Here is a 20,027-nt window from a genome sequence, read left to right as displayed (position 1 = left end):
ACATCGCGGGACACCAGGGCTGAGGGAGTGCGGCAAGCATGCCGGGGCATCCCCAGGGTTGCGGAGCTAGCCGCACTCAAATAAAATGTGCCGCCTCTGTACTGCATGGCTTTGGGCACTATTGCTAAGCCTGCTGTCTACACGCACTCCTAAATCCTTCTTCATCAAGGATTCCCCCAATTTATCCCCATCTAATTTGTAAATTGCCTTTTTATTCTTGCTTCCCAAATGCATAACCTTTACATTTATCTGTATTAAACCTCATCTGCCATTTACCTGCCCAAGTTTCCAGTCTCTCCAAGTTCTTCTGGAGAGAAATTACATCCTGCTCTGATTCTATTACCTTACACTGTCATCAGCAAAGATGGAGACTTTGTTCTCTATTCCAACCTCACCGTCCTCAATAAATAAGTTAAAAAGCAGGGGTCCCAGTACCGATCCTTGAGGTACTCCACTCACAACTTTAGCCCAACCTGAAAAAGTTCCTGAAAATTTAGGAGAGAGTAAAGTGATTCTAGAAGCAGCGTTAATGATAAATTGAAGGGGAGACAGGTGAGAAGCAGGAAGACCGGACATTAGAAGGTTACAATAGTCGAGACAGGAGATAATGAGAGCCTACGTTTGCGTTTTAGTAGTAAAGCAACAGAGAAAAAAACATCTTTGCAATGTTAGAGGGAAAAACAACAGGTTTTTGCTACATTGTGAATGTGAGGGAGGAGTCAAATGTGACCAAGGCAGCGTGCTTCTGATACTGGGTGTATTATAGTTAAAAAGTTACGATACAGGACTTCCTTTTCTGGCCCTGCCCCCTTCCTTGATGTTGCCGATCCCCTGCCTCCTAAGCCTCGCCCTCTCCATTTGTTCCTCTGCCTGCCAGACAATAGGGTGCGGGGCAATAGGGGAAGCGACATACTGTATGGCTTACCTCTAAGCCCTTCTACTGCAGCCCTTTTGGTGGCGACTGCCCATGTGGAGTCTCTTCCTCTCCTTAAAGGCTTAGCCCACATTCTTTCCTGGAATCAATGCAAGACCCCCGAAATGAATGAGATCACACCTTAAGTGGAAGATAACGCCACAGCTTTATTTTAACAAGATTTGTTAAAATCTCCAAGACTGCGTGCCAGCCTTTTGCTGTGCCTTCCTCCCTCTGCCCATAGACTATTTGATAAAGTCCCATGTCGGGATGAAACGCGTCAGAGTGGTCTCTTCCACGATGTCTAGCCTTTTTTTGTAATTAAAGTAAATTTTTAACCTTTCAAGCTTGTGTTGGTGCGGAGGAGTAGTGACCATTCATTACTTTTTATTTTTGCCTATTCATCTGCTATGGAGCACACAGAGGTCTCATTACGGTAGCAGGTGTTACTACTATCCAGCAGAGGCGGTATCCCGACGATCTATGCGCCGGAGCGCACTGTATGCTGGTCCCCCGGAGAGAACACAGCTGTGGGAGTCTGAGACGCGGGGTTAGACGTACTACATGCCGCAGCGCATCGTGAACAGAGTCATCAGACAAGCGCAGCTGAGTGTCGTCATTTCCACTTCACACAGGAGGACTTACAAGCATAAATGCATAAAATAAGTCACAATTTGGTGCACCCAGTGGCATGGACACATGTTCAGAAGTATGGAAATATTGCAATAAATAATGTTAAATAAAATGACTTGTCTACTCAGGTAGGTTACTCCTATTTCAGGGCCTGTGGACCAGTAGGAAGCTGGTTTCTATTTGGACGGCCAATTACATTTCCAGTTGAAACACTGGTAATTAAATTGATAAATGTCTCTGGAACTGGTGGGTGTGTGTATATCGATCTCACACATTTTAGGCTGCATTGCTGCCTTATGTATGCAGGTATACCTACTTACTTGTGTATAATCAAAATGGAAAAAATCTGTTAAAAACATGTAGGGTAATGTTTGTTATCCTTGTCAAACAGCTGAGCCCACTATTTCTTATTAATTTCACAGCAATAAACCATGGAGCAATTGTAAGGCAATTTCTAGAAAACCTATGTGATGTTTTTTTTGTCACTTTCCACCTTTGTATTATTTATCCAGGGAGGGGGGGAAAGAATACAAGATTTCACAAGTTACATGATCCAGGTGAAAAGGGAGATACAGTTAATTTGTTAAGCAAACCAATAAAGTGAAATTAGAACCAGCTAAAGGGAGCCTATAGCTTTTTAGATCCTTGTGGTCCATCAACCAGTGGTTTATAATACTGTTCCTTATAATGTCATTCTTGTAGTGAGCTACATTTCACATGGTACCCTATATAACCCACACCGTAAAGCCATTGCAGGAGCCAGGATTACACCAACACCCTGTTTTCTTACTTTTGATCTAAATAATCAACCTTCAGGCAGATTTATCGGTGGAGAATTCATGCTTTTACAGTCAAAAGTGTGTTTTACTAGCTCATGCTAATCCTATTCCAGTTCATAAATCTTTCAACAGTGTTTCTTCTGGTCTCCCAAATGAGGAAAAGGTTCACTGGCAGAATTATGTCAGATCTTGCGGCGTTAAGACAGCTGTTCTTAAAGGCACGTTTTCATCAGATGTGTCCATTCTTGCAGTGTAAAAAGCAAAGGCAAAGAAATACAGAACTTGCTCTTTATCTCTGCACTATCCCTAATGAGACAGCCATCCTGTTGCTGACACAGCAACAAGAATGACCGTTTTTGTGGTTCTTGTCTCTTGAGATCTATTAAGATTGTCTTGCATCAACATTGTAGCCTGGTGCTGTCTGGGCACACATTCCCCCTCCTCTCCCCCCTCCCCCCCCCCTCTCCACTCCTCCACCCCCCCTCTCCACTCCTCCACCTCTCTCTAACATAAGAGCAATTCACTCCTAGTACCAGTTTAACCTTTGTCTAAGGCAATATAGCACCCCGACTGGGATGTTTTTCAGATGTGGAAACCTGTTTGCCTGGAATATGACTCAGACCATCAAAGTCTCCCACCTAGGTCTTTTATCGTCCCCTTAATGGTAATGCTTTGGCCTGAGGCAAATGCAGACACACAATAAAGCAGCATACGGCACTGCACCCCAGTAGGAATTGGTCCATCCTGTCATTTTAAACCCCTTCACAGCTGAAGGAGTCTGTGGTGTATTAAAGGCTCAGAATGCAGCACTGGTTCCAATTGTGTTCTATGTATGTATGTCTTTATATAGCGCAATTAATGTATATAGCCTGGGTCCCCCTGATCCCGTTTGTCCCCTTACCTTCAGATATGCAGCGGAGGCTGGGGAAAGTGCGTGGGGGCGCTGCGTTTAGTTGCGGCGACCATTACCCGGATTGTGCAGGCGGCCTTGTTTGTACTGGCAGCGCGTGCGCAGTAGCACCTGAGGTAGCGTCCATATTGGCACACCTCGCGCATGCGCAGAAGCACTTGAGCATGCGCAGACAGTCGGAGGTGCGGCGGCCATTTCAGATGGGGTGCGAATGCGCAGTGAGTGTAAGGAAGCGGCGGCCATCTTCTGCATAGATCCGCAGGGGAACCACACTCCCCAGAATGCCCCAGGAGCTGAGATAATGTGATCAAAGGGGGAAGATGGGAAAGATAATGTGGGCAGCTCAGCCAATAGGGCTGCTGCATTAGGGGACAGTTTGGGACGGGATAGAGAAAGGTAGGGTCTGGGTGTCAGTGGCACCCAGACTAGGTCAGATTAACCCCCTTTAGGTCCAAGATAGTCCCCAATCACCTAATCAGATTGTGGCTGCTTCAGGGAAACCCCCAGCTAGGGACAGTTCCCCATTAGCTGTATATAGTTAGTGTATAGTGCCAGTGATGACGCCACGTTATGAAGCACAGCCTGCGGTCTGGGACCAGATCCTGGCATACATCATTAAAGACTATTTTATTGAGGCACACGCCAGCGGGAAACCCCTCCAGAGGTAACCGCCTGCGGATCAGAGCAGGAGAGGATTTGTCCGAGCGCGGCGTGGGACCACATTGTCGATCCACGGACTCAGCGGCTCGGTTGATCTGGACTGAGACCAGGGAGGTATTATCTACATGTGCACCATCGGCCCAACACACTGTGGGTAGTGCTAACCCACACACGCTCTTTGGGGAGGGACTGGTCTGTGGACACTAAACGGTTAAGTGCCCAGGCACTTCAGTACTTTGGGGGTTCCGCCCCGGAGGTGTTACTTTGGTTAGTAGCGTATTGTATGGCCATATATATATTGTTGTGTTTTGCTATGTGTCAGTAAATACTGTTGTGTATTTACCCAGCTGTATGTAATTACTGTCTGCATTGGGTTCCTGGAAGAGGCTATCCTAGTGCGTTCGGATCTCTCCCAGGTGGTGGCGCTGTGTGCTAGCAAACGTGATCACCCAGCAGCGGAGGATCAGGCCTCCTGGACGCTACAGGTGAAGCACCACACACTCAGTAGCCGCCATATTTCCCATAGGGTGGGGGAAACTGTGCTACATGTACATAGGGCTTCACCGCAGTAATACACGGGATAATCATATACACTGGCGACACACTTTATTCGAGCTCGGCTAGTCCCACGAATTCGGGTATACCCGGGTGTATTGAGGTTTGTGACTGTTTTCTGCCCGAGTGCATTGAGGTATTTTCCAGGCAGGGATTGAAGCATTTTATTCCCGCTGGCTGCAATACTGCACAGTATATATATATACTGCATTACAATTCATGAATTTATGCCATCTGGTAGACACGCGAAGCATTGCAGCCTATTAAATCCTAATCATTATCATTTAACAGATCAGCCGCCCGTCAGCCAGGCATGAACCCAGGCTGGGAAGGCAAACGCAACGGGGCTTGTCAGAGGTGAGGAGCGGCGCATTCCAGGTATCTGCCAGGTACATACTGGGTATTTGCTCGAATAAAGTGTGTCGGTGCAGTAAATAACAATGCAAATAACAGGTCATGGGAATAAGTGCTTCAGACTTAAAAAGTAACATTTAGGAAGAGGAGTCCCTGCTCCGAAGAGCTTACAATCTAATTGGTTGGTAGGAAGGACGTACAGAGACTGTAGGAGGGTGTTCTGGGGTGTGTTTGTGTGTGTATAGCAACAGTGTGACACAAAAACACAAAATTGTTCATTACAGTTGCAATGCCATCTCCTCAGTCTCACTTAATTGTATTTGTCTTATTTGTCTTATTGGTGTAATGCGGTGGTTTAAAATCAAATTAAAAATTAAAATTAAAAACAATGGTGGTTTAAAAAACAAACAAACAAAAAAACAATTCAGTACATTATTCAGTTGGTTAAAGTGGTCATTTGAACTCTGGGAGATGTCTCACTGGAAACCTCTTCCTACAGTAATTCTTTCATGTCAGTATTGAGCATGACCTGTCCTGCCCTTCTACTAGCATTGTGACCATTCCCTCACCTTCCACTTATCCTTGCTTTGCTAATAAGGCAGGTGAATAAATAACTATGATGTAAACATGGGGTTGAGGGCAGATGAAGGAAACACCTGGATGACATGCAGACAGCGCTTCAGGTTCCCTTGCTTAATAAACAAAGGAGAAAAAAAAAAAAACACTGAAATTACAGATGTGGCAAACTTAATTGCACCTTTTATCATGCGATTTCATCATTGCTGCCTCGATTTACTGAGTTTCCATTATAAAAACAAATGGAGGTGCGGATAACATCGCACTGCACGAGGGGCAATAATATTTGCTACATATGTAGGGGGTTTCTTAATTTTTAAAGAAGGCAAAAACAAAAATTGTTTCATACGATGCTAGTTACATTGCACAGGAAATGCCAATGTGGATGGGAGTGAACTATTTAACGTGGTTGATATTTTTTGAAGCCTTGTCTTAAATGTGAACTTTAAACTGAGTACATTGAGACAACTGAGACTTTAGTCCGTACTCTGTATAACGAACTGCCCATAGACTATAAAACATAGGGTGGATATTTGTAAGATTTGAGTGTCTAAATTCATCCTCTCTTTTTTTTTTTTTGCTTTGTGGGGGTATAGTATTTCACATTTATTAATAGACACAAAGCATACCTAGCACATGTACATTAGAGCAGGGATTAACAAGCTATAGAAGCACTCACTCCTGAAGTATTTTTTTTGTAATCCTACCTGAACCAGGGTGTCCCCCAAACTCATTAACAAGCTATAGAAGCACTCACTCCTGAAGTATTTTTTTTGTAATCCTACCTGAACCAGGGTGTCCCCCAAAGTCATAGCACCCACCAGTTCCAGAGATATTTGTAGTTCTCTTGTGCTGGTTCTTACACACACAAAACTACAAACATGGCTACCTGGGTCACCAACAGAAAGCTGCAATGTCCTCTCCCGATGATGTCACGTATTTTCTATTGCCTGCCGGACCAAATACTTACCCCGGAGGTTATATTGCTAACCCTGAATTGCTGGCTGAACCCCTGCTCGCCACTCTTAAATCAGGGGGAGGAGGGAGAGAGAAGGAGGGAGGGGCGCACAGATGAACTCTGTGTGACCTCCCCTCCCCCTTCCCAGTTCACAAGAGTAAAAAAAATTACAAAACTATTACTGATGAGGTTTAACATAATCAGCACCTTGTTTCTATATTTGTATAGCGCAATCCATGCACATAGAGCTTCACAGTAATGGTGACACATTATTTTATGTTTGATGCACTTAATCCCATTAAGTCTCATATTTACGTGTTAAGAAAAGTAGTCCCTTCTCTGGAGAGCTTACAATCTAGGTAAGGAAAACTTACAGAGGTGGCACACAATAGGTTTCTTAGTATTACATTAAAAGTTTAAGAAGGCATTACTGAGGTTTAAACCCAGGATCTCCTGTTTACAAGAGAGGCACTATGTATTCAAAAGGCAAAGTACTTTGGAGCTAATGAAATGCTTTGTTAGATAGAGGTGAGGTTTGAGACGGGCCTTGAGGGTGGAGAAAGAAGGTGTTTGGCAGGTAATGATGGATAGGACATTTTTGAGCAGTAAGTGAGAGTTTTGTGTATAGGTTTGTTCACATCATCATCTTCATAATCAGTGTAAGAATGTTAGAAACACTTGCCAAATGTTTTTACTTTACAGGTCATATAGAAAAAAAATGAATATTAAACTTACCACAACCTCAATGTTAAAGTTGGATATACTCCCTGCTTTATTCTATCTGTCGGTTGCCATTCAGAGGATGTCTATTGGGATTTTGGCCTTAGTCATGTATGCAATACTTCTGCAACAGGGGCTGGGACGAGAGCTTAATACTCTTCATTTGATCGATACCGCTACCTAATCCTGCTCCCTCTGAAGGAAGCAGATTCGTCTGGGTGTCTTGTCTTGGCTACTCTAGCCCATCACCCGAATGCTTCTCCTGCTACCAACCCAAGGAAAAGTCACCAGGAAGGGTTTGTATTTGGCTGGTGAATGAATAACAGTGATGAAGTAGTTGGGCCCTCATTTTATTAAGTTAGCCAATATCCATATTGTACTTTATCCCACTGGGTGACCTTGCGTGGTAGTAATAGAACTGCTTAATATGTTATCGTTAAGTGTCTAAAGAGATTGTACAGGAGCTCCTCAAGCTAAAGCTAAACAATCAGTGTGGGCCTGACCAATTGCAATCTACGTTTCTACATCTTGGTGCCCCTGTCATTGCTAAACCAATTGACTGAATAATCAATTCCATTTTGTCTTTTGGCCAAATCCCTAAGGCATGGGAAATGTCTTATCACAGTCTTCAAAAGTGGTGCCAAATATTATCTCACATTACAGATATCTCTATTCTACCTCTACTATCCAAAGTTGTGAAAAAATGTATTGATTCCCAACTAAGCAACTTTTATAAGTATTCGGAATTTCTTAGTCCATTCCAATCTAGCATCCGACCAAATCTCCACAGTAATGACCCGCTTAAAAATTTGCTCTGAGATTCAATGTGGAGTGAAACAGGGACAGCTGACTGGTGAAATATTCCTAGATTTTGCAATAGTTGTTGATACGGTTGGCCATTTTATTATGTTAAACGAGCCCCAGTACTCTGGTATTGGACCACATGCTCTAAACTGGTTTAACTCTTATCAGGAAGATCCCAAAATGTGTCTATCTCTGGCTCAAATTCTAACCACTTTGAAACCTATAGGGTCCCTAAAGGCTTTGTCCTGGGCCTTTACTTCTGTTTTTATAAATGACCTGCCACAGTTTGTAAGACAACTTCTCTGCATGTGTATGCTGATGATACTATCCTATTTGCATGTAGTCTCAGCCTCTCTGTGCATGAAAATGTACTGCAATCTGACTTAATTTTTTTAATTTGTTTTATGGTATCTTGTTTGACTGAAGAGGAGGAAGAACTACAGTACAGTATGTGCAAAGAATGTAATTGGCAAACGTGTGCCTAACAATTGAACCTAATGGGGTCTAAAATGCCATGGATTTAAAAAAAAAGTTGTTGAATTCTTTTTCTACTAATATAACAATATATAATAGCCAGATTAAGAGTAATTTCTGTATATTCACAATTTGAAGAGATCATTCATCTTCCTAATGTTAACAATCGGGCTCGTCCCTAGGCGGTAAGTAGGTAAGGCACCACCTAGGGGCGGCAAAAGGGAGAGCGTAGCAGCACGGCTGCTTTCTTCTTCTTTTTAATGTACTGTAGGTGGGAAGCAGGGGTTCTGAACCCCGTTAATTTCAGCTCTGCGGACCCCTGCTTCCTCAGATACTTACCTCCTTGTTAGAGAAAAAAATAAAGACACTGAAATGCTACAAAGATCATACGAAAGGTTTTCATTTAGCGGCGCTGCCATGGGTCCGTTTCCCAGCAGTGTCAATCGCACGTCAGATAATCAGCCATGTTTGGTCCCAGGCTATTTGGGTACATTTTTTGTTTTTAAACAAGTATTTTCAGAACTTACATTTGCAATTTGAGCAGCTCAATGTTTTTATCACAGAGAAACATTCCCTGGCTTTGGCTAAATAAACCTTTTTTTTAATGGTAGTTGTTCCCAGTACACAAAGTGCAAGTAAATGTAGAAAATAATATTTCAACACTGTGTTGTATCAAAATTTGAAATTGTATTGAAAATGAAACAATAAAAGGATATATACAGTGACAGACACTGCATGAATACATATCTAGGGAAAAATGTACAAAAAATGATTTGAGCCTAACCGGCATATGGGGGAGGTAGGGGACTGGGGGAAAGGATGGGGGGGGGGGTGAGGAAAATGACGGGATGGGGAAAACAAAAGCCAAAAAGGGCAATACAATTGGCATGGACAGGCTAGAAGGAAATTCAAAATATGGCCTGCTCCGAAGGACTGACAACTCTGATTTCATAATGTATGGCCTTTGTATTGCTCATTTGTGAGGCACAGTGGTACCAGAGAGACATTACCCATTAAGGAGCTTTAGCTTGAACTGTTTACTCACCACTGAGCCTTTTGTACAGAGGCTCAGTGCTACTTTAGAGGCCATATTTTGAATTTTCTTCTAGCCTATCCATGCTAATTGATCTCAATAGGGTAACCACTGTAACAGTGATCTTCATGCTTGTTAGAATTTATTAGATCCATCAGGTGTAGTTACCCTATTTTTACGGAGGGAGATCTTCGTGGTTTGGGTCTAAGGGAAGTACCACGTGTTCCTCTTTAGAGGTGCTGTGGGAATTGGTCTGAGGAAGGGGCATTTAGCCCCGAAACGTTGCCCCCCTTTGTTTCCGCCGCATCAGCTCCCTGTATTGCCCTTTTTGGCTTTTGTTTTCCCCATCCCGTGTCTTTTTCCACTCCTCCCCCCCCCCCCTCCTTTCCGCTTTTTCCCACTCCCCTACCTCCCCCATACGCCGGTTAGGCTCACGTGATTTTTTTGTACATTTTTCCCTAGATATGTATTCATGCAGTGTCTGTCACTGTATATATCCTTTTATTGTTTCGTTTTCAATATAATTTCAAGTTTTGATACACCAACCATTTTCTGTATTAGTATTGGGAAGGTTCAGGGTCCCTCCCTTTGTTCCCTTGCACCATACATACTTTATTCTTTTTTTTTTATATATATATATATATATATATATATATATAAATATATATTTGGAGTGCTGTCTATAACGCCATACTTTTTTTAATGTTCTGCTGTTGATTTTTTTTTTTGCCTAAATAAGGAAAGCAAATTATTAATGGCAACTTCATAGGAATGTTCCTGTAGAACACATGAACAACAGTCTCCAGCACCCATTTATTTTCCGAGTGGGTAAATATTAAATGGTTAATATCGATGGAGGTTTGGTGATTACATCTAGAAAGGACCAGTGCAGAGACCCTCCCAATGCTGACTCCTTTCGGATTTAAAAATAATTGTCGCATGGATGTGAAACTTTTGCACATGTTCTAATACTATCTGTGCGCATTGCAAAGCTTGTTTAAATGGCGAGGTGTTCCAACGTTTTAATTTATGTTTCTCTCTACATTCTAAAGGGTGTTTGGCATGTCCACAATTACAACTCACCTGGTTTGTGACAACTGCAAAATCAACATACCTTTTCAGAACGTTTCAACACAATGTTCTCAGACCATGCGCAGTTGACATATATTCTATTTGATTATATACAGTCATTGTGCCTTATACAATAACCTTGGGTTTCGATCTATAGATTTAGATACAAGCATCGGAGCACGTCCATCTCGACCACTTGATGGAAATACAAGCTTGTTGTGTTGGTGTCCATGGGTGATTACTCATGTTACAAATAAAAGCCTCCACAATGTCTTCATATATAATGTATAACCCGGTTCACCTAATGTAATGCAATGTCTGTATATATAATATATAACCCTGTTCACCTAATGTAACCATGTATCTGTCATCATAACTCTGTGCCCAGGACATACTTGAAAACGAGCGGCAACTCTCAATGTATTACTTCCTGGTAAAACATTTTATAAATAAATAAATAACAATACAAATGTCTAAATCTACTGGCTGTTTAATAAGAAAATAAATCAATAGAAAGCCTGTGGTAACTCCAGGTATGTGCCATTGTTTTGTTACATGATGTGTTTTTCCCCCACTTCATTACACAAATACATAATTGATCATGAGGCCCTTGGGAGCTCAGATCTTGCTGTTTGGAGAGGTTCCACAGGTTTATGGGTGAAGAACGTGAAATCCTTCACATAAATGTGGCATAAATCTGTGGTGAATCAGACCGTAATGCTAGGAATGAATCACATACTTTACGAAGGTTAAAGGTCACAGGTCAGGTTTATTTGCTGCTTTAAATGGATCATTGTACGCTTGACATGGCTGCTTGATTTAGATTGCTTGTGGGTTAGTTCTTGCGAAAACTTGTTTACAGCCTCGAATCAAATGGTTTGCTTTTCAAACAACCAAATATGGTAATTGTCGTATTTTTTTTTTTTTTTAAATGCGTGTTCTTATCTAGCCGTTTGTCAATCTGAAGTTGTTCTAATGAGAACACTCTCTCCTTTACGCATCCATGCATCCTCCGACCTCACAGGTGTACTCCCATGTTTGCTCATACTGGGGTTTGTTCGAAAGGAGTAGTCCCTCCCATGAACTATATGTATGTATATATATATATATATATATATATATATATATATATATATATATAATATATATATATATATATACACACACGCACACGCACGCACTGCCGTGGACCATGCTCTCTCTTTTAGTCTATCGAATCTGTTAAACTGTTGACATTTTTTTGTTGTTGTCAAGTTGAACATTTCTTTTGTAAGCGTAAGAAAAAGAAACATTTTGGGGGGACTTTACAATATTATTTTTATTCACGTACAGTAGTAAACATGTAACTTTCAATATAATTGGCTCTCTTGTTACATATGTGCTTGTGAAGATGCGTATTATCGATATATCCTTGTGAAGCCTGTGAATAAAAGGATAAAGCACATGGTGGGCTGAAGTTAGACTAAACACGGGATTGACTAAAGCTCCCCCATGCAGAAGCTTTAATAAAAACACAATTCTGAGAGTTTCCATAGAAGTCAAAACAAGCAAATGTTGGCTTCAAATATGATAAAAATATTTAGGGAATGCAATTACTTTGCAAATGTTTTTTTGCCAATGAACATGGATTGCACCTTTCTAGCATTGTGTTGCAAACCAGCCCATTGCTGGCTGAAAGAGTGCAGTGTGTTTTGTGTCTACTTTGGCATGTCAGAGCACTTTGTGTTCAGCAACTGACTACTTAAAGCAGCAGTTAATTTTTTCCCCCCATTCTATATATGTATCAATACAATCGGCACACTGACAAGTGATTAGCGAACTTGCCAATCGATCTGTTCTCTTGTAATCGGTCGGCGAAGATTCGGCTCGGGGTTCACTAGATCACTGTCTGTGCTGCAGAAGAGGACCCAAGATGCAAAGTTATGTGGGGAAGATCATGTGACCAGGTAGTCACTAAATTCAATTGGTGCACAGCTAGAGAGGGTAGGAAGGGGTGTGCCAGAGCCTGAAGACGATGTGCATGTAACTTTGTAAATGGTTGCTATAGAAAAAAAATGCTTGTTACATTAGAATGCATAAAAAAATGTCTTACATTTTTATTTGTAACAATTTTTTTATTGGTCACAGATAAATTTACATACAGTAGTGTCGTGGGCCCACAACATTTCTGCTCATTATTTTCAGAGAAGGACCAATAACAGTTTTCTGTTTTCAGTAGGAAAAAGAGTAAGGGGAAGAGGAGGGGGGGAGGGGAGGAGGAGACAAACATGGGATGGGGGGAGGGGGGTATGTGGGCTTGCCCAGAGGTGTCCCGGTGTAGCTCTCCAATTGTTTGGGGGTGGCTGCTAGACCTAGGTGCTTTGTAAAAAATGTCTTACATTTGTAATTGTTTTTTAAATGCTACAAGTATTTTCTCATAGTACAGAACTGATTTATTTAAAAAAAAAAACACACATGTAGGATATTGCTTGCCCTGCAGCTTTAAAATTGCAACCCCCCTTAACAGGTGCAGTGTTTCTTTTTATTTTTTTTAAACAATGTTTCCATATTGAAGAAAAAGTAGAATAAATGTAGGATGTCTTAAAAAAAATCTGTGATTATTGCATTTTTAATATCCCTTATGTAACCTTTCTTGTATTTTGTAGTAAGCCCCTAAACACAATCGGTATAAATGTAATTTGATCTCAAATGCTAGTGCTGCCTGGCAATGTTTGTTATGCAGTAACTGTTATCGGTTATAAAAGGTATGATATAGCTTCGCTTTTTCATGTTATTGCAACATCGCCATGTTACCAAGTAAAATAGCGTCTTCACATACGGGTCATAAAACTCTGATTTGAATTCTTTTGATTTCTGTCATAGAAGTTCAACTCGCACGAACCTTTTATTTGTAACGGGAGTAATTCATAGTTGTTTTTCTTTTCTTGCGCCATATTTCGTTTTCAACATCTGGTCTAGAGGGAAATAAGTCATCTTAAAGATATATATTTTAAGTAGCGGTGCTAGCAGCCCATCTATTATGTGGTTTGTACTGCCAAAATAAGCCTAATGCTGCGTGTTGTGAATAGCTTTTAATAATATTTCACTCATTGTGAGGGATTAATCAAGCTTTCAAATGTTGTCAAATAATATATTTGATGTTCAGTGATGTATATATATTTTCCAGCAGGTAGAACGCATTTGTCTGTAGGCATGTACAACTATTTTGATAAATAGAAGGTTTAAGCAGGATTACATTTTTTCCCATTTTAACCCCATCTCTGCATATAATGGATTATTAGAAGTGTGATTTTACATAGTATGTTGTATTTGCATTGTAATAACAACTGAACTTTGTTACTGGGCCGTCTGATAAACTGTATCCGTTGTAAATCAATCTCTCGAATGCTTCCTCTGCTGGGTGTTGGAAAGAATAGGGGCTGGTGAAAGGCTGATGGTGCACAATGCATTTGGTGCTATACATTCCTAAAACGTGTTGTTGTTTACCTTGCCAGGTGCTTGAATGCATGTACCTACTGCAAAACAAAGCATGCCAGAGGAGAGCTAGCCAGTTACCCTATAGAAGAGCTGGTTGACCGTGCCACACAGTCTTTTCAAGGTATGATCATTCCACATACTGTATGTAATATGTATTCCAAGGTAATCAGGAGACCACTGTTTCTCCTCTATTGCTGTCATTAACTGCTGACTGGCTCCAAAGTTTATGCTTTCTCCTTCTTTTTTCCTCCTTTCCATAGTCTGTTATTCTTCCCCATTGGTTCCGTTTTGCCTCCACTTTCTCTACTGCAATCACTTTAATTGTTCTTTGCTTTTTTGCCTGAGCCAATCCAACTTGTGTGCGCTAGTAAAGGTATTGTAATGCCCCCGTTTCCGCTTCCACACAATGTGTAACTGCTTTTCTGGAGGAGAGTCCCGGGAACCCATATTTTTGTGGGGGTTCTGCACCACAGGAGCCCGGAGAAGGACCACAAAATAGTCTTGGCTTGTATGCCCCCATGTTTGTATGTCAAACTTACTTCAAGGTTGCCTTTAAGAACGATGTACAAGATCCGTTTACCAAGTCACTTGAATGCAGATGTAGCCTGACTCGCCTTCACCTTAGGCGAAGAAATTAATTCACTGTGAATATGCAGCCACTGTGGTCATATTGCCGGTAATACTTGGATGGCGGTTCTCAGGTGAAGCAGGACTGTGCCCAGGGCCGTCTAAATGCATGGGCACGCTGTGCAGTTGCCTGAGGGCCCCACAAGCATAGGGGCCCCATGCTAATCTATGCACAGACCAGAATTTAACACGCATTTTCCGATCACCCGCCTCAACATTCAAATCTCCCGCTAACTCTGTAGAAGGAGAAAAATGACGACTTGTAGAGGAGAGTTGGCAGGGCCCAGTGCACTACTTTGCCCGGGCGCATAATGCTGTTAAGACGGCCCTGACTGTACCACCTGCAATCGCAAGCAAATAGCCGCGTTATATCTGTACCTTGTTCATTTATCTCGGCTCAACAAGATGAGATAAGTGAACAATCCAATTAAACCAGTTGTAACCAAAAGAGTTTGCCATCAGGACAGCACATACCTATGCAAGTTTCTTTTAAATATGAAAGTAAAATGCATCTGTTGGTTAGAGATCCCAAAAGGGCACGTCCTTTGCTCCAGACATGGGGTTATCCATGCTTTTCCCTTCTAGCTTATATTTTCCAGATACCATTGGTTTTTGTTGTACTTTGTCTAAACTGTTTAGACAAAGTTTATCCAGCTTAATTGTTGTCAGTACAGTCTTATTATCTACAACGCGTTTCAAATTCCCTCTTTTACAAATACTAGTGAGTGAGTGACCACATGGCCAAATTGTTTAGTGGATTGTGACAGTGTTTTTAGACGGCTACTACAGTGTTGTGTTATAACTAGATGGATATATATCTATCTCTATCTCTATCACCCAAACCAAAGTGGAAAAAGAAGACTCAGCACTGCAATCATGCTGTTTAAAATGATTGTATTGGAACAAACATAAACATCCGAGGTTTTGGTGCCCTGTGGAACCTTCTTTAGGTTCGGCCGGTCCCCCGTTCTGCGCATGCATGACCTCGACCGTCCCCCTTCTGGGGGTACACCATATTGGCAGATCGCAGAGAAGCAAAATGCAACTGTAAATATTCCTGTATATTCATTTGCATGTCTTAGACAGGTCTGCAACCCTGTCTTTCACCATTATCACCCAGCAAACAGCACTTCCACTGCAGTAAGGGATTCTGGGAAATGACATGCAAATGAGCACACAGTGCCACTTTTTATCTCATGCTCACATTACATGAGCAACCCTTAGCCAATGAATGCTGTGTAATGTGAGCATGAGATAAAAAGTGGCACTGTGTGCTCATTTGCATGTCATTTCCCAGAATCCCTTACTGCAGTGGAAGTGCTGTTTGCTGGGTGATAATGGTGAAAGACAGGGTTGCAGACCTGTCTAAGACATGCAAATGAATATACAGGAATATTTACAGTTGCTTTATGCTTTACTGTGGAGGGTTTTAGTCACTTTTTTTACCCACCATAACCTTAATAGTGGTGGTATATATATATATATATATATATATATATATATATATATATATATATATATATATATATATATATATATATATATATATATATATATCTCACAAGATTCAATTGATTTAGACAGCGCCTATAAATGTGTAGTAATATATGCAAATCTAAATGCCCCTGAATGGGGTATATAAATTACAAGTAATATGTAGTTTAATCAATCTCAATGTAAGGATATATAAATGCAACACGATTTCCTATTAAACTAGCAAATAATATACTTTGAATATGACTAGAATATATGCAATTATAAAAAACAATATTAATAATGGTGCTAAGCTAATAAGTTGTGCATAAAAAATATACATAAAATATATTTTAAAAAATATTACGTTCAAAAAAACAAAACCGTAGAAATAGTCCGATATTACTGTAACCACAATCGGTTAATCTTGATAGATCTTTTTAGGATACTGGCAGCCTTCTTCACGGGTACAACTACCTCCCTGTACACGACCTGAATAGAGAAAAAAGAAGAAAAAGCCCCCGATCCTAGTGTGATACCAATGATTAAAGTGTAATAGTCTCGGACAATGATAATTTAAAACTCGCAAACATCCGAAGTTTTTAAGCGTGTTATGAGAACTCGTACCCCAACATGTCACTAGGACGCTGTTCTGCTCAATCTGCTTTGCGCGGTCAGTCGCAGGATCACCTCACGAATCTTCCCAACGCGTGTTGCTCTTGAGGGAGTCCTCCGGCAACTGGCCGTAAATTCACAGCGTTCCAGATAGGAAAAGTTCCCAGTCCTCAGTGCACGTAACGTGTACCTTATACCTTCTAGCCACGTCATGTTAATAGATATGGCGTTTGGAGTCAGGTTAAATAATTATGGATGGAATTAATTGTATTCATTGGGACAATTTGGTGTTGGTGGCTGGAATGTTAGTAATGCTGTTGGCATATTGATATACTGGGTTTTTGGCCTTCAATGTTTTCACCATTTGCGGAATTGCTCAAGGACCCCTGTAATATCTATCTCCTGGGTTATTGGCTGGTGGGTCTCTGGTGTGGGAGTAATTTAAAGCTTACTGCATGGCTTCCTAATAAATGTGTATCTCCAGAGAGCGTAATGCATTACTTGGTTATTGGTTACTTGGTCATTTGTGTAGTAGATTAGATCAAATTCTCTAGAGAGAGCTATCCCATTCGGCTGTAATCCTCCAGGAGAAATGTGGGTTGCCTTTGACTCCGAGGGAAGTTCAGTGAATATTGTTAGCTGTCACATTGTCGCAGTACATTTAATGTTTTTGTAAAGCTTTAGCTTATTTGCACTCAATTCCTAAGGTAATGATTTCTCTGCAGACCAATTGGCAGGATAGATATCAGGATCATTACATGAAGCCAGAAGGTTAAAATCAACTGGATAATGCGTTAAGCAACTTTTGTTGCATGTACTGTATTCTGTTTTCTTTTATTTTTTTTTTTCCATCCGGAGTGCATATGTAGAAGGACATTTTATTTTGTGGCTATTAGTAATTTTTCATTTTTGTGTACTATGTGCTTTGCATTAAAAAATTGTAGACATGAGACATCATATGCTCTGTTCTTGCCAGTTCTGCTGCCTAGAGCTGTGGTGCTCAACTCCAGTCCTCCAGCACCCCCTACACCCTCTCCCCACTTCCTTCCCAGCCTTGAAGACTGAACCACTGATTGAACCACTTGTGCTGAAGCTGGAATATCCTTACAGCCTAGCCTTTTTGCAACGGGGAAGGGGGGTGGGGGCTCTTGACGATTAGAATTGAGCACCACTGGCCTAGAGAATGGGGTGGGTACAAAGGATGTAAACATACAACTATAAGAGCGATCCCATATACATTAGTTACATAGTCACATAGTAAATGAGGTTGAAAAGAGACATACGTCCATCAAGTTCAACCTATGCTAAAGTCACTGCCTCTGCTTGTTTAAGCCCCTTTGCCAACTTTAATTCATTGTCATACTACTTATCCTCCTCTTATTACACCATTTTTTTTGCTTTTGTATCTAGTGTGTTTTATTGAATATGCACTTGGCAATTCATGTGTATGTGATCGTTTCACAAAAAATGTCACCTCGTACGTGCATAAAATGTTTAAGCATCTGCTTATGCTCTTTTCAAGACATGTTCTTTTTGGAGGCTGCAAGATTTCTCTTACACTGGAGCATGAAATTGCCGTCCAAGATAATGTAATGCAATCTCGGTAAATAATTAAAAAAAAAAAAAAAATGCAAGGAACAACTGTCAGTTGGCATGGCTTTTATCAATTTATTCAGGATAACATTTTCTTTAATGGGAACATATGGTGCTCTGGGTTTGATTTGCTGGTATCTTTTCATCCATTAGCTGTATGATGAATTGCTAAACATGTCTTAACTTCACATCCATGTAGACTATCTGTTGTTTTTTTTTCTCTTGCTGTCAAGTAAATTTGTACAATTTTGACACATAGATGTGACTGAATTTACAATTGAGGAATGCTGGATTAGGTATTCCTATGTATGCCTCCAAATTTGGGAAGCTGCACAATATGGGAGGAAAATAAATTGTCCAACACCATCGATTTAAAATAAAGAGGTTGTAATCAGCCACAGTTTATAGAACCTGTTTAGCATGATCTAATAATGAGGTGTGGCATTTCCGGTGGTGCTTTATAAACAGCAGTGAAACATGTATGCCTTACTCCAGTGGTTTCCAAACTTTTTTTGGTTAAGGAAACCGTAAGTGAAATTCTGAGGAACCCCAACCCTCTCTAATAGCAACTCTGTGATCAGATGCATTGTAAATTCTTCTGTATTTGATTCAATTTTGAAATGACCGGAAAATTGCAGGCAACCCTTTCAGGGATGCCCGGGGAACCCAAGGGCTCCTAGTAACCCTGGTTGAAAAACCCTGCGTTATACAGAGACACTTGGGGACACATGAAAATGTTTAGGTCTTACATTTTAAGTATATAAATTGTTTGTCAAGTGCCGCCATATTTCGCAGTGTGGTACAACGTTTTGATCATTAAATAAGCCATTGCATACAAATACAGCTGAACCCCGTTATAACGCGGTGCCCGGGGTCCACCCAATATGACCGCGTTATAAGAGGGATCACGCGGGGGGGAAAAATGGTCGTCGCAATCAGGGGACTCGGTGGCACCCTCACGCAGGCTTACCCGGAGCAGGGTGCTGTGGATCCGACACCACGGGACAGCCATCGTGCGTGGTGGGGGGGGGAGTTGGGGGGAGGGGAGTTGGGGGGATTTCTGTCTGTCTCCGTGTGTCTTTCTCCGTATGTAGGTAGCAATAAAGCATTGAATAGTAGAGAGAGAAAAGAAAGGAAAAAAATGGCTGTCGCGATCAGGGAACCCAGCGGCACCCCCACGCCGGTTAGGAGGGGGTCAAATGAAACCACAGGTAGGTGTAGGGGTGTGTGTGTATTACACACACATATTTGGAAAGCCCCAATGACATTATTGGGGTTTTATCATTCATAGAATTATGTAACAGAGTACTAATACTCAATGGGAAACTGAAAATGCAGCTTTAAGGTGAAGGCTCAAATGATATTTAATGCAAGAGGATAGACTGACAGTGGCTTTTGGCCAGGTGTCTTGAACACTCCTCATGTGTGGGGGCTAAGAAGTGAATGGAGGTATACAGAGTAAGAGAAGAGTACAGAGCAGGTTACACCGAAGGCAGTTTAAGGTGTAGATGAAAGGAAACAGAGCCTGACATCTCTAGAGATACTGAGGTCCTGGATATGAGTGCCGGGATATAAAACCGGAGAACTCTAGGACTAAAACACAGGAAATAGGTGAATGCATATGGAGTCTCTCATCTAAGGCTGGGCAGCTTGGGCACTGCAGGCAAAGCCTGGTCTAATTGTCTGGATGTCCTATTAGATTAGGACATGTTCTCATAGCCTTCTCATTAGCACTCAATCACTTTATTTAATGATGTCCTATGTCAAGTATATAGCTATATAGCAATATATCTTAATCCACC

General features: G+C 41.2%; 1 protein-coding gene across 2 annotated transcripts in view; it reads left to right on the top strand.

Annotated features, from left to right (window-relative positions):
- Positions 1 to 20,027, top strand: part of CDKAL1 (CDKAL1 threonylcarbamoyladenosine tRNA methylthiotransferase) — an 869,422-nt gene that overhangs the window by 348,210 nt on the left and 501,185 nt on the right. For both annotated transcript variants that reach the window (XM_075585602.1, XM_075585601.1), the window contains one exon: positions 13,935 to 14,038. In XM_075585602.1, coding sequence (XP_075441717.1) covers positions 13,935 to 14,038 — 104 coding nt within the window. The remainder of the gene's footprint in view (positions 1 to 13,934; positions 14,039 to 20,027) is intronic.

This window comes from Ascaphus truei, chromosome 2 (genome assembly GCF_040206685.1).
Source record: "Ascaphus truei isolate aAscTru1 chromosome 2, aAscTru1.hap1, whole genome shotgun sequence".
NCBI lineage: Eukaryota > Metazoa > Chordata > Amphibia > Anura > Ascaphidae > Ascaphus > Ascaphus truei.
This window is presented reverse-complemented; position numbering and strand designations above follow the sequence as displayed.